This window comes from Andrena cerasifolii, chromosome 10, assembly GCF_050908995.1.
Source record: "Andrena cerasifolii isolate SP2316 chromosome 10, iyAndCera1_principal, whole genome shotgun sequence".
Taxonomy (NCBI): Eukaryota; Metazoa; Arthropoda; class Insecta; order Hymenoptera; family Andrenidae; genus Andrena; species Andrena cerasifolii.
The window spans coordinates 11771220-11785954 of record NC_135127.1 but is presented as its reverse complement, the minus strand read 5'-3'; the positions used below and the strand labels follow the sequence as shown (position 1 = coordinate 11785954).

The following is a 14735-nucleotide window of genomic DNA, read 5'->3' as shown; positions in this document are numbered from 1 at the left end:
CCGTGTTTAATGCTTCGGACTCGTATACAGCTTGTGTAAATTCACATCGGACCGCGTCCAGCTGGCATCTATTTAGACGATCCACTCGCCTTTCTTCTACTAGTCACCGCAAACATTACGCTCCCGCGTAAACGTAGTTAATCTCCAAGAGAGAGAGAGAGAGGACACACAAAACTAACGGTTAAAACAAGCGTCGAGGCGGTTACGCGACGAATGTTCGCGTACCTCTTCCACCAACATTCAAAGGAGTCGTTCGAGAATGGTAATAGCGTAGGGTAAAGTATATCTCGCATGTACCAATTTTGCGATTCTTCATCTTGTCGATAGCCTGTCGGCTCGGTCCAACCTTTCCGACAATGATTTTCTATCCATCGCGCCAACGCCGCGGTTGGTATTTCCAACACCTTTGATATTCAAAGCCTTTTACCGCGCGTCCCCGGATCCATGGTACCTCTACTCTACATTTGTGTACATGTACCTTTCTCGGTTCACGATACGACCGGATATAACGCGCGCGTGGATCAAAGATTCCAATGCCTGCATCGTAACACGTTGGAGGAATCAGAGCTGCATCTTGGTGATTGGTACGTAACGTTGCTCCAGCAGGTCTCAATCCATGCAGTAGACAGGTGTAGTACCTAGAACAACTCTAAATCAACTCGGCGAGAACAACGGGTCAGGTCCGCGGCGTAAATCGTAAATTTAGGGGCTTTCAATTAGGGCTGGGACTATTCGAATAATTTAATATTCGAATATTTTACAAATATTCGAATGCTAGGAATAAACTTCGAATATTTGTGTATTCGAATGTTATTATTCGAATATTTGAGTATTCGAATGTTATTATTCGAATATTTAAGTATTCGAATACTGATGTATTCAAATAGTATGGTGTGAATTATAAATTAAGTTCTTTAGGTTCATTTTTTTACAAGCTTTTATTTAATTTCAGTTGTGAGTTCGTTAGTTTGTCTGGGTGAAATCTTGTAAGCCAACCACTTCAGCATATTCGATCGGCTTGAAACTTTGCACACATACGTAGTTCCGATGACAATACAATATTTTCACTAAAAAGGGAAAAGGGAATACTGATGTATTCGAATACTTAAATATTGTATTCGAATACTTGAATATTGTATTCGAATACTTAAATATTGTATTCGAATACTTGAATATTGTATTCGAATACTTAAATATTGTATTCGAATACTTGAATATTGTATTCGAATACTTAAATATTGTATTCGAATACTTGAATATTGTATTCGAATACTTAAATATTGTATTCGAATACTTGAATATTGTATTCGAATACTTAAATATTGTATTCGAATACTTGAATATTGTATTCGAATACTTAAATATTGTATTCGAATACTTGAATATTGTATTCGAATACTTAAATATTGTATTCGAATACTTGAATATTGTATTCGAATACTTAAATATTCGAATAGTATTTGGATACATGGATATTCGAATAGTATTTGGATACATGGATATTCGAATAGTATTTGGATACATGGATATTCGAATTATATTCGCCCAATAATTGAGCAACTGAAGTATTCGAATATTCGAATACCAAAAAATTCGACAAATAGTCCAAGTCCTAATTTCAACAGCGATAGAGCGTGAGAGGAAACATGTATGTATCTCGACATTGTCGGTTCTCGTAGCGAATTTTACCAACCGTCTGTCAGGAAACTGGCAATATTTCCAATCATTTTCGCGGAAAATCAAACCGTCGTTGAAAATGTATCGCCTGTTTTTACATTCACCGTGGAGCCAAACACCGTCTACTCTTTGCCTACGAGCCCAATACGCGCTACCATGACCGTGAAACGTGTTATCACGGAGCTCTCCTTCAAAGATGCTTTCTATCGCGGACAAACATACCATGTATTTATATATTCTCCGCAACGAAGGGAGGGGCCGGCAAGAACAAGCCACGGGACGAAGGATTATTCAATTAAATTCGTGGCACGAGTTTCTACATAATTACAAGTATAACGGCAAACGTGTGGATTTTGAGTTCGGGATTCATGAGCTATCGGTAAATGAAAAACGCGCACAAACTCTAGAGCACGAAGCAACCAAAATGGCCTGGGTAACGGTACGCGCTGACTTACGCACGAGAAATGCTCGATGTCGTGCTCAAAACCAGTACGCGTGTCTGTACCTCGTAGACACGATTATTATGGTGTTAACGTGTACGCCCTGTCGTCCTCGTTTCGTCTATAAGTGTAGTAGGTACATACGAAACTTACTCCGAGGCTTGCAAATCCCTGTTGCTAATCAGCTCGTATTTTATGTCCCCGTTCCCTTATTATTTACACTTTGCCCTGGCAACCTAACCCTTGCCGTATTTGTGTTCCTTTCTTTCTTCGCCCTAACCCCTCCCTTCTGATCCTCTTCCAAGGAGGAACACAGAAGGACGCATATTCGAAACCTCTCTGCGCTACATTTTACAAATGAAACTAACTATAAGGTAGAACGAATCTGCCGATTCCTTCCATGCCCAGTGGTTTCCAAGTGCCCTTGTACACGCTTCCTTCGACGAACCGCCGCACCTCTTCCTCCTCAACATCTTCCAGTTGCACGTTCATGTTCTCCGCGTTCTCTGTTATCTCACAATTACCGTTCTTTACAGTCTTCTCTTCTCTCAATCACCTGCGAAATCTTTTCAAATGGTTCAAGCGAATTGGTCCTCGAGAAATAGAATAAGTACCCCGACAACGCGTTGTCTGGTTTCAATTATATTATAGTTCTGACAGCATTGAATCGTTACGATCTGAAGAGCGTGCGGGTAATCTCGCATCGAGTGTGTCGATAGATAGAACAGTTTTTACCGCGACAGAAATTACCCACGACCCATCGCGGTTAGTCGTCATTACCGCCCGATTGGCAACGAATACAAATCGATAATCGAGTTGTATCGACCGCGTTCCACACTTGATATTATATTGTACAACGGTTTTCCATTGGCCAATACGTAAATCTGTGACTAGGCAACACGGTTGCAACAATTAGAAGGTAGGCGAGAACCGAGATTTAGCTTCGTATCGAATATTTAACATTTTCAAGCAAATGCATACATCGTGAGCGATAAACGATGGATGGTTGAGAGATAACGTTACTTGAATCGACCCCGCGTAACCGATCGGCCTCCAGACGACTTGCCAACCGAGTCCCGATGCTCTCTCGAGATTCTTGAACGGGAGTCGTGTTGCCCAAATATTTCTTAAAACGGTCTCAAGACCAAGTGTCGGAGGGGAAACAGAATGAACGGATACCGTTAATCGCGTTGGTCAGTGTCGTCCCTCGAACGTATATACATATATATATATATATGTATATAATACCAACGTATTCAAAGGCGAATCGTATAATCCGTGGATACCTAGGATATGCACACTCGATTAAGTCAATATTTATTATTATTATTTATTTAAGTATATCAACGGGGTAACCCCCTTCGTTATAATATGTACAAATCGCAGTCACACAAGCATAGAACAAACAATTAGCAAGTACAGAAGAAAAATAATTAAAAGAAACAAAAGCAGAGAAATAAGCGCAGAGGAACCACTAATGATAGTTACAATATAGATATAAAAAATACACGTGTATAGAGAAACAAGTAAGGTAAGGTGAAAAAGGAGAGAGGTAAAGGGAACGCGAAGGTAGAAGTTTGATTGCAGGAATTGTAGGAATTATTGAAGAAGTCAACAGAGTTACAGTACCGATTCAAATTTATTAGAAGTCCATTAAGACTACTATAGTAGCCGTAGAGTGTTCGATGCGACTGAGGAAGGAAGAGAGTATATTTTCTAAGGCAACGGTGCATAAAAAGTAAGTATAATTATTTATTCCGTTTAATCGAAATATTCCGAGAAAGTGACTATTTACGAATTTTATCCAACTACATCCCGAAGAAAGCAATTTATTCGGTCGATGTACCGTTAATCGCCGTTAAGATCGTCGTCGCGTCGGTGTCTCGTGACCAAGTAAAGTCGTTGCCGAAAAAACATTTGGAATCGCACAGGTTGTATCTCCTTCCGTTGATCCGAAACTTAACAATCACGATTAACGCTCCGACAACCGCTCTTTCCCGACAGTTGTCCCATTCTGTTTTCCATCTCGCATCTCCCGCTCGTCTGGTCTCCATCTCATTCCCGATCGGACTCGATATTTTGGTAGGGAAAACTGCTCGAAGGTGTATCGCGTCCGCGTTATATATATCCCGCTGTCGATATTTCGGTGCACACAAGCTTATGCAAATAATCGATTCCCATCCGCTGTTCGATCGCATCTCGACACCTCGGAAACGGTTGTAAGTATCTGCAATGACGAGGAGGTGATCCCTCTCACGTTCATGCATTCCGCGCTTCCGAAATCTTACTCTAACCAATGGATTCCTCCTTTCGTTCTCTCCTCGGTTCTCATCTCCCTTTATACGTTCAACTTGCTTCTACTCTGGTCCTTTGACCTCGTACTGTCCCTTTTTCCTCATCTCCCTTCCCGCCTTCCATTTTCTGTCGATATACACGCACAAGACCTTGCCCATGTATTCCCCGACATCCGTCTGCCCTCCCCCCCACCCCTCAGCATAAACCGTAACCCGACCAACATCTCGACTCTCCAAGTTCACCCTTTCTCCATCTTTTCGTTCGAAGACCATGTTCCCCCTCTCACGTCGCTTCTCTTTCTCAGTCCGATGCACTCGTCTCAACGAGGGATTCGAGCACGCAGTACGCGCTTATTCAAGGCAGGAGTCAGTAGAAACGACAGGTGGTGTATCAGGTAGAAGAACGGGACGAAGAGCGGCGCGCGCTACCACGAGATACGAAAAGGATAAAAAACACGCGAAATTAAAAGAGGCGAAGGAGAGAGGACGAAAGAAGGGAGATCCAAAGGATCGTAACGTATTATCGTAAGCACATTAATTAATCCAGTTTCCAATTGACCCAGCCATTATCATCCTCGACCTCCCCCATATCTTCTCGACCCTGAAGAACCGTCGCTGGAATCACCAGAGTACTTACCCTCGCTGCCATCGCCGTCGTTGTCAGTAATACAATAAATTATCAAACTCGCAATAATAACGCGCATTGGCAAGGAAGAATAAAACTGCGACACCAGGTACCGAAGAGAGAGAGAGAGAGAGAGAGCGCTTGTGTGTGTGTGTGTGAGAGAGGGGGAAGAGGGAGAGAGAGCATGTAGAAAATACGAGTGTGCGTAGGTGCGCGAGTACCTGAATTTCGTCGAGAAGAACACTCTTGTTCCCGTGTACTTAATTTAATATCTATCGTCGGAACTGTTCTCTGCCGCAACATGTTGGTGCGTTTTCATGTCTCACACTGGTGGACGCGTGAAGGATAAAAAATTGTTTCATTAAACGTAGTTTCTTCGAAGCGGGCGCCGCCTCGTCCTATTTGTATCTAATCGATGAATTTGGTCTGTTAACATCGCATCGATCTTTCCGTCTTTCGATACGATTCAACGAACATGTTGCTCCTTGCAAAAGAGAGAAGAAAAAGAAAACATGTATCCCGAGGATCATTCGTGCGGGATTTACAGTTGAACGTGCGTGTCGCGTTTACTAAGCGATTTACAACGCGATGGAAAACCGGTCGCCACGTTAAGGCGATGGTCCGCAAGGGGGTAGTAGCGTGGAACCGAAGGGTCGTTAACCGAAAAGAAAACGAACTCGTTTGTCGCATCTTTCTTTCGTTCGTTTTCAATCTATCCTCCCCGCAGAGGCGCGTTCTTTACGTTCGCGCCGCGTTCTACGGCAATTCTTTTTAACCACATTAACTTGCAGATTATTCGAGACAAGAGGAAATATGACAAGAATGTCCTTGGATGGTTTTTGCGCGACATTGACGGTTCTCGTTCTGTGGACGTGTTTAGACCCAATCATGGGCTGGCCGGTTCCAGAGAATAATACTACCTCTGTTGAAACGACCAGGAGATTTATCAAACCTAGGTCAGTATTTCGTGTCCGAAGTACCGCGGGTGCATGCGATACCCGTAGGTCGTCGTACGTTTGAATCGTAAAAAAGAGTGGCAGGAAAGGGATCGACTACGGCTGGATAGAGGTACCAAGTACCGGCCTCGATCGGAAGATGAGAAATTGGCTTAGAAAAGTGCGGGATGGTGGGGAAAACAAACGTACGACTTCTCGGTAATTTCGATTCGTTGGGTATGTTGGGAATTTGGAAGGGTCGCGCGCCGTCGAGTAATGTGATCGTTACGATTTCTAGCATGGTCACGTCGGTATCGGTAGTGAGAAAACAAGAGGATGAAAAAGATGGCGGTGCCGAGTCAGCAGGGGGCAACAGACCACCATCACCGACCGCGATCGGTATTAATTTCTATCGATTACCACCTTCTCCAGCTAACTTGCTGAAACCCGACGGATTTCAATTTTACACGTACAACGAGAGGGGCGACATGATCACGAAGCAGATGACTGTACAGGAAATTCAAGCTCTGATCGCAAGCGGCGGGCCAGATCATTCCAACACAGGCATTCAGGAGCCTCAGAAAGCCGAGGATATACTTACAGGTGGGAAAAAGGTTAGTACAGACGCGACGTGTTTAAATTTACAATGGCAGCTGCGATAAATATTCCTCGAAACGTTCGTAGGTAATGGACGTGGTTGAAAAGGTGCAAAAAGTATTGAAGAGCGCTATGGGCAAACCGTCGCAAACGATGACAGATTCGATCTCAACGGTTCCGGAAAAGGCAAACGCCGAATGGAGCAACATTTTGCCCGCTATATTGGCCGGTGACAAATACGGGGACAAGGTCGACGAATCAAGTCTACATCATTACGTCGAGGCAGGTACACCAACGGAGCCACCATCGCTCACCTCCGTCGTCGTCGATCTGTCAAGACTGAACGGAACGGGAACTGTTCCGCTAGGAGAGCTTTTATCCGAAAATGTTGGCGAACCTATCGAGCGAAACGATGGCACCACGAGAACGACGACGACGGTTACTCCAGAACCTACGATGAGCTCGTACAATACGGAGAAATTAATGATTCCCGTGGCCGTTATTACGGCGGCGCAGAAGCCACAGATGGTGCATCGCGTCACGGACAGTCCCATTTTTCAGAAAATAACCGATATCGCGCCTTCGGAAAGTGTATTCGACGAAAAGTACAATAATCACGATCCGGCAACGCCTATCGCCCTTCCATTGCCCTTGGATTCGTCGAAAAACAGTTACGATAGTACCGAAAACACCGACAGCGCAACGTTAGATACGGATTTTGCCTCGGTGGCCGATGGTTACGAACTATTGTCGACAGTGGGAACAAACAAACTCCAGACACTCGTTACCAACCCACAGTTTACGTCGACGACGACAACGCCACCCTTGCACTTGTCCGCGACGTTTGACACGAGCACAGGCGAGTCGAGCAAAGTTTCACCGCTGCTGACGGAATCATCGACGAGACCGAGCGACTCCGACTCTGCGATGCAACACTTATCGAGGCCCCTGCCCAACGAGTTGGCCGATTCATTGTCCAGTATGATGAACCAGGTCGCGGAGGTCTCCGTTCCTTCCCTGATATTACCTGCTTCTTCCGGACTGGAATTGCCTGATCGCGAAACTGCCGTCATCGAGGAGAAACGCAACAACAGCGCCGACACACGGACGAGTACTACATTATCGACCACATCGTCCGCAGTGCCAACGACGAAACTGAAAATTGATCGGGACCAAATTTTTTCCACCACGTCGCCCGTCACATTGGATTCCGTGGAGTCCACAGCAAACAGCGATATTACCACGGTAGATACCGATGCAACATGGAACCCTACCACCAATTCAATTATTTCTTCTACCACGTCTTCGGACCAGACACGTCGTTCCTCGTCCGTTACGGTTCCGACCCTGCGAGAAACAACGACACCGCTGTCAAACCCAGTCGAACCACTCGAAACGAACGCCTCGAGCGCCGAGGCCAATTCTACGTCGAAACCTAACGTCGTCGTCGAGTCGGTAGCGATTATCGAAAACATACTCGAGACCATTTCAACAGAGGCAAACACTCATCTTACCGAATCGATCACTTTGCCCAACATTTCGTCGGGGAATCTTCCAACGAAAACATTAGCGAGCGCGCTCGTAGCTGGTTTCGGATTATCCGACTCGCGACCAACAAGTTCGGTTCTGGAAACGCAGAGCACAACGGGTCTCGCGCCGTTTTCGCGGTCGACTACTACCTCGAAGCTCGAGACGCAAACCTCGGCTTCCGTTCGATCGACTGTGACGGAAACGTCGCTCGAGCACATCGCGCTGACTACAGAGGAGGAATGTTATTCGAGGAACGAGAACGAAATGCAGGGTACATCATCGACGACGACGACGACGACGACAAGCGGTAATACGCTCGCACCAAATTCTCGGCTACCGGAAACAAACTCTGTACATGTTGCCACAAACCATACCGTTACGGATCAAAGCGGCAACGTTTCCGTGCCGGCACAAGGCGGCGGATCCTCCGGATATACCACGTCAAGTACCGTCTACGAGACAGCAATATCCAGCGACGAAAGTTGGACGGTCGCGAACGCCCAAGACTCGTATACCACGGCGCATTTGAAGAAACCAGAAGATGAAGCAACTGAAGCTGCTGTATTCGAAACGATCTCGAGGCCCGAAAGAATCTCTCCAGTAGCATTAAAGAAAGACGATAGAACATCGATCGATACAACGACCAAACTCGAGTCGCCCATCAACGACGAGGCAACTCTAGAATCGACAAAGACGGCGGCAACAACAGCAACTACGACTTACAATGACGCGTCGATAAACGCGAACCAATCGACCGTTTCCGTTGTAAAAAATTCGAACCTGAACGTAACGACTGTGCTCGTTGGTACAGAAGCGTCTAGTGCCGTCGGGAAAGGAGATACCATCACCCAAAACGGTACACCGATGGTAACAACAATGAAAAATGAAATCAAAGGCTCTTCTAATGCAACCATCGGCACAAATTTCAAGGGGCACCAGGTAATTACGAACGTAAGCTCCGTTAAAATGAGCGACCCAACTGTCGTCGTCAAGGTAAATAAGAATGCTACGGACGTTGAGTCCGTGGCACAGAAATGGCAACGGATATCGTTGCGACAAACAACTCCTTTGCCGTCGTCGCCGTCGGCGTCGTTGACGGAATCGACGGCAACGTCCAAGAAGCCTAAAGAGCCGTTATCCGGCGAGTTGACGGGAGAGGGTACGCGTTACCAGACGACGACGACGACGACGACGACGACGACTCCGTTGATGGTGGCGGAACCGACAGCAGTGTCATTGAACGCTTCGAAGAGCGCCAATGGGTTGGATAGCAGCACGATGAACGCAAGCCCGGACGTGGTGAATTTCTCAAAGTTTTGCAACGAACTCGCTTTTAAATTTTGGACTGCGGCGAACAAAGGATTGAGTAGCGGGAGGTCTCTCACTCTCTCGCCGTTCGGTATGGTCAGCCTGCTAGCGATGATCTTCCTCGGTGCACGGGGACCGACATCCGACCAGATGAACGAAGTGCTCGGACTGGACAACGTGGCTACGTTTAATCCCCATCTGATCTTTCAAAACGTAACGGACACGGTGAGCTTGGCGAGACATCAGGGCATCGCGAACGCTGCGTTCGTTCGCGAGCTGTTCGCCGATAAAGCCAAGGTCCGAAAATTGTTACCGTTTTATAAGGAGCAAGCTCAGCAGTTTTACGAGGGGTTAGTCGCCGAAGTAAACTTCGCCACCATCAGCGATTTGGCGCGTCGCCGAACCAATCTGCTGGTTAGGAAACAGACCGGAGGCAGAATAAAGGATTTCGTAAAGAGCAACTCGGTTCCTTTAAGGTCGCCGCTCGCCGCGATATCAGCTAACGTATTTCAAACGGACTGCAACACGAGTCTAGCCAGTACGACAGGGCGAGACGGGGAGCTATACTTTGCCGTCTCGTCGTCGGCTCATAGATCGAGGAAATTAATTCCCGTTCCGGCCGCGGTCTGGCGCTCCAACGTACTCGCCGGTTACGAGCCGAGTTTGGACGCCACCGCCGTCGCACTCGGCGGCATTGGTAACCTCGTCTCCACGATATTTCTGTTACCCGGTCAACAGGGTCACGCCGCACCGGGTGACACGTTGGATCGGCTTGAGGAAAGGCTCGTCAGAGGGAACGCCGCATCTCGGGACGGGGCATGGAATCAACTTCTCAAGGTTCTTATACCTAGGCCCGGCCTCGAATTGCAAATACCTAAATTTAGTCATCGATCCGTCGTCAACGCGACCGCCGCTTTGAAACGAATGGGCCTCGACCAATTGTTTTCGAGCGGTGCCGATTTCAAAGGTATCAACGGAATCGGAAATCGTCTCTTCCTGTCCGACGTGTTACAGGTAATAATCTTGCGCATCTTCTTTTTTCTTTTTCCTATGCAAGTCTGATGGATCGGTTTCAGATGAACCTGTTCAGTACGTGCGGCGACGAGAATGTCGCTAACGGACGGCACCACGTAGAAATTTATCCAGCGAGTCCCTCTTCGCGGGAATCCCGACGCAAGGACGTGTCGTCGTCGTCGTCGCCGGACAGTGAGAAACCAGCTTTCCATTCGGCGACAAGAAGCTCCGAAAGATTAGAAGAGAAACCCAGACTGAAATTGGATCAACCGTTCCTTTATTTTGTACGGCACAATCCGACCGGTCTTATACTTCACATGGGTCGGTTCAATCCTAGACTGTTGTAAAAAACCATTCGGTTCGCTCTCGTTTCTATATTCGCGTATAATGAAATCGAGCGCTTGTCGTTTCTTCTTTACCACTGTTTTTTTCTTTCTTTAATCCTTATCCGTTTAATCCCTTGGCATCGGCTATACAAGTCGTGCGTTTATTGATCGCGGCGAACCCTCGTTTCAGTAAAGGATACTCGCGCGAAAATATCGACTCGTTATCAACTTTGGACGAATGCAACTACGTTAGCCATGGGCCGTTTGGTAACTTACGAACGATAATACATGTTCGTATCGACGTGCGTTACGAAAAGTAGCACGCTTCAATTTTCTTACGAAAAACAGCACGTTAGTCTTCGTTATTACGAAAACTATCACGTTTCGGTTTTCGCTGCGAAAACTAGCATGTTTGAGCGGTTTGCCACGAAAAGTAGCATGTTTGAGCGGTTTGCCACGAAAAGTAGCATGTTCCGTTTGTAGCGACGAAAAGCAGCACATTTGGATGGTGACTACGAAACATCGAGTGCGTCAACTTATGGGGGTAGACACGTCACGTGACCTGGCCGATTCGGCAGGTCGGTATTACAGCATTTTTTCTGCACAGAAATGGTAATACCGATAGATCGACGATTACCAGGTGAACGCGAGAGGGAGCTGTTTGCTATTTCTGTATTCTATTCTGAATAAGGAAAGAAATTCTCAGTGGTTCCGTTATACTTATAAAAATTTAAACGGAAATTCGGCTGGTACTGTAAACGTAGAAAATTCATTGTACATTTTAATTACTTGAAATGTGCTTATGCTACAATATACTACGTTAGCAGTAAGGAATTCTAAGTGAAAAGGGAAAATAGATGAGGGAATGTCCCCAGAAAATGAAATTTGTTAGGTTAGACATTTTTTTATTAGCAAAGCACTGAAACAGAACATGAAATACACTTATTACACGTCCTCTGCAGAAAGCAGTTATCAACAAACATTATATATACAAAATTGTATTGAATGTTGAATTTGGCTAGTGAAAATGCGCAGACTGGATACGCGTGATTATTATGTGGTCGGCTCCTCGAAGTGGCAGAAAATATAACCTAAATATATGCTATATGACAACAAATGTTTAGTGGCTATTTCAGCTTCAAAGGCATCGCCTTAAAGTTGCAAATAAGAGGCGCAGGCCTTTCAAGAGGCGCTCCAAAATTCTGCGTCTCTTCGTTAAACAGTCACTGTCTCGAAACATCTGCGCCACTTCTCGCTCTTTAATTTGCTCTCCGGAGACATTACTTTGTGCCAACTCTTTTGACGGCATGTTCTCCTGTTACAAAGCCTAATTTTGTGCATTCTGAAAATTTTTGCCAGATTTTGGCCCAGGTATCAGGAGAACATGAAGCGAAGAGAGGTATTCTGAATTTCAGCTTCGAAGGCATCCTCGATTCTCTCTCCGAAGACGTTACTTAGTGCCACCTCTTTCGACATCATGTTCTCCTGTTACAAAGCCCAATTTTGTGCATTCTGAAAATTTTTGCCAGATTTTGGCCCAGGTATCAGGAGAACATGAAGCGAAAAGAGGTATTCTGAATTTCAGCTTCGAAGGCATCCTCGATTCTCTCTCCGAAGACGTTACTTAGTGCCACCTCTTTCGACATCATGTTCTCCTGTTACAAAGCCCAATTTTGTGCATTCTGAAAATTTTTGCCAGATTTTGGCTCAGGTATCAGGAGAACATGAAGCGAAAAGAGGTATTCTGAATTTCAGCTTCGAAGGCATCCTCGATTCTCTCTCCGAAGACATTACCTAGTGCCACCTCTTTCGACATCATGTTCTCCTATTACAAAGCCCAATTTTGTGCATTCTGAAAATTTTTGCCAGATTTTGGCCCAGGTATCAGGAGAACATGAAGCGAAAAGAGGTATTCTGAATTTCAGCTTCGAAGGCATCCTCGATTCTCTCTTCGAAGACGTTACTTAGTGCCACCTCTTTCGACATCATGTTCTCCTGTTACAAAGCCCAATTTTGTGCATTCTGAAAATTTTTGCCAGATTTTGGCTCAGGTATCAGGAGAACATGAAGCGAAAAGAGGTATTCTGAATTTCAGCTTCGAAGGCATCCTCGATTCTCTCTCCGAAGACATTACCTAGTGCCACCTCTTTCGACATCATGTTCTCCTGTTACAAAGCCCAATTTTGTGCATTCTGAAAATTTTTGCCAGATTTTGGCTCAGGTATCAGGAGAACATGAAGCGAAAAGAGGTATTCTGAATTTCAGCTTCGAAGGCATCCTCGATTCTCTCTCCGAAGACATTACCTAGTGCCACCTCTTTCGACATCATGTTCTCCTGTTACAAAGCCCAATTTTGTGCATTCTTGAAAATTTTTGCCAGATTTTGGCCCAGGTATCAGGAGAACATGAAGCGAAAAGAGGTATTCTGAATTTCAGCTTCGAAGGCATCCTCGATTCTCTCTCCGAAGACATTACCTAGTGCCACCTCTTTCGACATCATGTTCTCCTGTTACAAAGCCCAATTTTGTGCATTCTGAAAATTTTTGCCAGATTTTGGCCCAGGTATCAGGAGAACATGAAGCGAAAAGAGGTATTCTGAATTTCAGCTTCGAAGGCATCCTCGATTCTCTCTCCGAAGACATTACTTAGTGCCACCTCTTTCGACATCATGTTCTCCTGTTACAAAGCCCAATTTTGTGCATTCTGAAAATTTTTGCCAGATTTTGGCTCAGGTATCAGGAGAACATGAAGCGAAAAGAGGTATTCTGAATTTCAGCTTCGAAGGCATCCTCGATTCTCTCTCCGAAGACATTACCTAGTGCCACCTCTTTCGACATCATGTTCTCCTGTTACAAAGCCCAATTTTGTGCATTCTGAAAATTTTTGCCAGATTTTGGCCCAGGTATCAGGAGAACATGAAGCGAAAAGAGGTATTCTGAATTTCAGCTTCGAAGGCATCCTCGATTCTCTCTCCGAAGACATTACCTAGTGCCACCTCTTTCGACATCATGTTCTCCTGTTACAAAGCCCAATTTTGTGCATTCTGAAAATTTTTGCCAGATTTTGGCTCAGGTATCAGGAGAACATGAAGCGAAAAGAGGTATTCTGAATTTCAGCTTCGAAGGCATCCTCGATTCTCTCTCCGAAGACATTACTTAGTGCCACCTCTTTCGACCTCATGTTCTCCTGTTACAAAGCCCAATTTTGTGCATTCTGAAAATTTTTGCCAGATTTTGGCCCAGGTATCAGGAGAACATGAAGCGAAAAGAGGTATTCTGAATTTCAGCTTCGAAGGCATCCTCGATTCTCTCTCCGAAGACATTACTTAGTGCCACCTCTTTCGACATCATGTTCTCCTGTTACAAAGCCCAATTTTGTGCATTCTGAAAATTTTTGCCAGATTTTGGCCCAGGTATCAGGAGAACATGAAGCGAAAAGAGGTATTCTGAATTTCAGCTTCGAAGGCATCCTCGATTCTCTCTCCGAAGACATTACCTAGTGCCACCTCTTTCGACATCATGTTCTCCTGTTACAAAGCCCAATTTTGTGCATTCTGAAAATTTTTGCCAGATTTTGGCTCAGGTATCAGGAGAACATGAAGCGAAAAGAGGTATTCTGAATTTCAGCTTCGAAGGCATCCTCGATTCTCTCTCCGAAGACATTACTTAGTGCCACCTCTTTCGACCTCATGTTCTCCTGTTACAAAGCCCAATTTTGTGCATTCTGAAAATTTTTGCCAGATTTTGGCCCAGGTATCAGGAGAACATGAAGCGAAAAGAGGTATTCTGAATTTCAGCTTCGAAGGCATCCTCGATTCTCTCTCCGAAGACATTACTTAGTGCCACCTCTTTCGACATCATGTTCTCCTGTTACAAAGCCCAATTTTGTGCATTCTGAAAATTTTTGCCAGATTTTGGCCCAGGTATCAGGAGAACATGAAGCGAAAAGAGGTATTCTGAATTTCAGCTTCGAAGGCATCCTCGATTCTC

At 45.3% G+C, this 14735-nt stretch overlaps 2 protein-coding genes across 4 annotated transcripts; one reads left to right on the top strand and one right to left on the bottom strand.

The window, feature by feature from the left end:
* Positions 1–48: 48 nt before the first annotated feature.
* On the bottom strand, positions 49–2738 carry LOC143374316 (MORN repeat-containing protein 5). The gene is made up of 4 exons (XM_076822354.1): positions 2486–2738; positions 1694–1880; positions 479–638; positions 49–404 (listed from the first exon to the last, which is right to left on the bottom strand). The coding sequence occupies exons 1-4, from the start codon at positions 2607–2609 to the stop codon at positions 138–140; spliced, it is 738 nt and encodes a 245-aa protein (XP_076678469.1). The 5' UTR covers positions 2610–2738; the 3' UTR covers positions 49–137.
* Positions 2739–2916: 178 nt separating this feature from the next.
* Positions 2917–10838, top strand: LOC143374308 (uncharacterized). 3 transcript variants are annotated; one of them, XM_076822343.1, is made up of 6 exons: positions 2917–3855; positions 4717–4936; positions 5828–5992; positions 6270–6585; positions 6656–10420; positions 10483–10838. In XM_076822343.1, exons 3-6 carry the CDS (start codon positions 5850–5852, stop codon positions 10765–10767), a joined length of 4509 nt encoding a protein of 1502 aa, XP_076678458.1. In that variant the 5' UTR covers positions 2917–3855; positions 4717–4936; positions 5828–5849; the 3' UTR covers positions 10768–10838. The 3 variants fall into 3 exon arrangements, with proteins under 3 accessions (XP_076678458.1, XP_076678457.1, XP_076678459.1); XM_076822342.1 differs by having other exon boundaries at positions 3017–4936; XM_076822344.1 differs by lacking the exons at positions 2917–3855; positions 4717–4936; positions 5828–5992 and adding an exon at positions 6023–6190.
* The last annotated feature ends 3897 nt before the right edge of the window (positions 10839–14735 follow it).

Excerpts from the sequence above, each read along its gene's own strand:
- LOC143374316 (XM_076822354.1), bottom strand. The coding sequence starts at position 2,609 with ATGAACGTGCAACTGGAAGATGTTGAGGAGGAAGAGGTGCGGCGGTTC. Across the intron at positions 639-1,693 it reads TGCCAGTTTCCTGACAGACG|GTACTACACCTGTCTACTGC; the intron begins GTTGGTAAAATT and ends GAGTTGTTCTAG. Across the intron at positions 405-478 it reads CGTATCGTGAACCGAGAAAG|GTGTTGGAAATACCAACCGC; the intron begins GTACATGTACAC and ends TGAATATCAAAG.
- LOC143374308 (XM_076822342.1), top strand. The coding sequence starts at position 4,683 with ATGTTCCCCCTCTCACGTCGCTTCTCTTTCTCAGTCCGATGCACTCGT. Across the intron at positions 5,993-6,269 it reads AGGAGATTTATCAAACCTAG|CATGGTCACGTCGGTATCGG; the intron begins GTCAGTATTTCG and ends TACGATTTCTAG. Across the intron at positions 10,421-10,482 it reads TCCTGTCCGACGTGTTACAG|ATGAACCTGTTCAGTACGTG; the intron begins GTAATAATCTTG and ends GATCGGTTTCAG.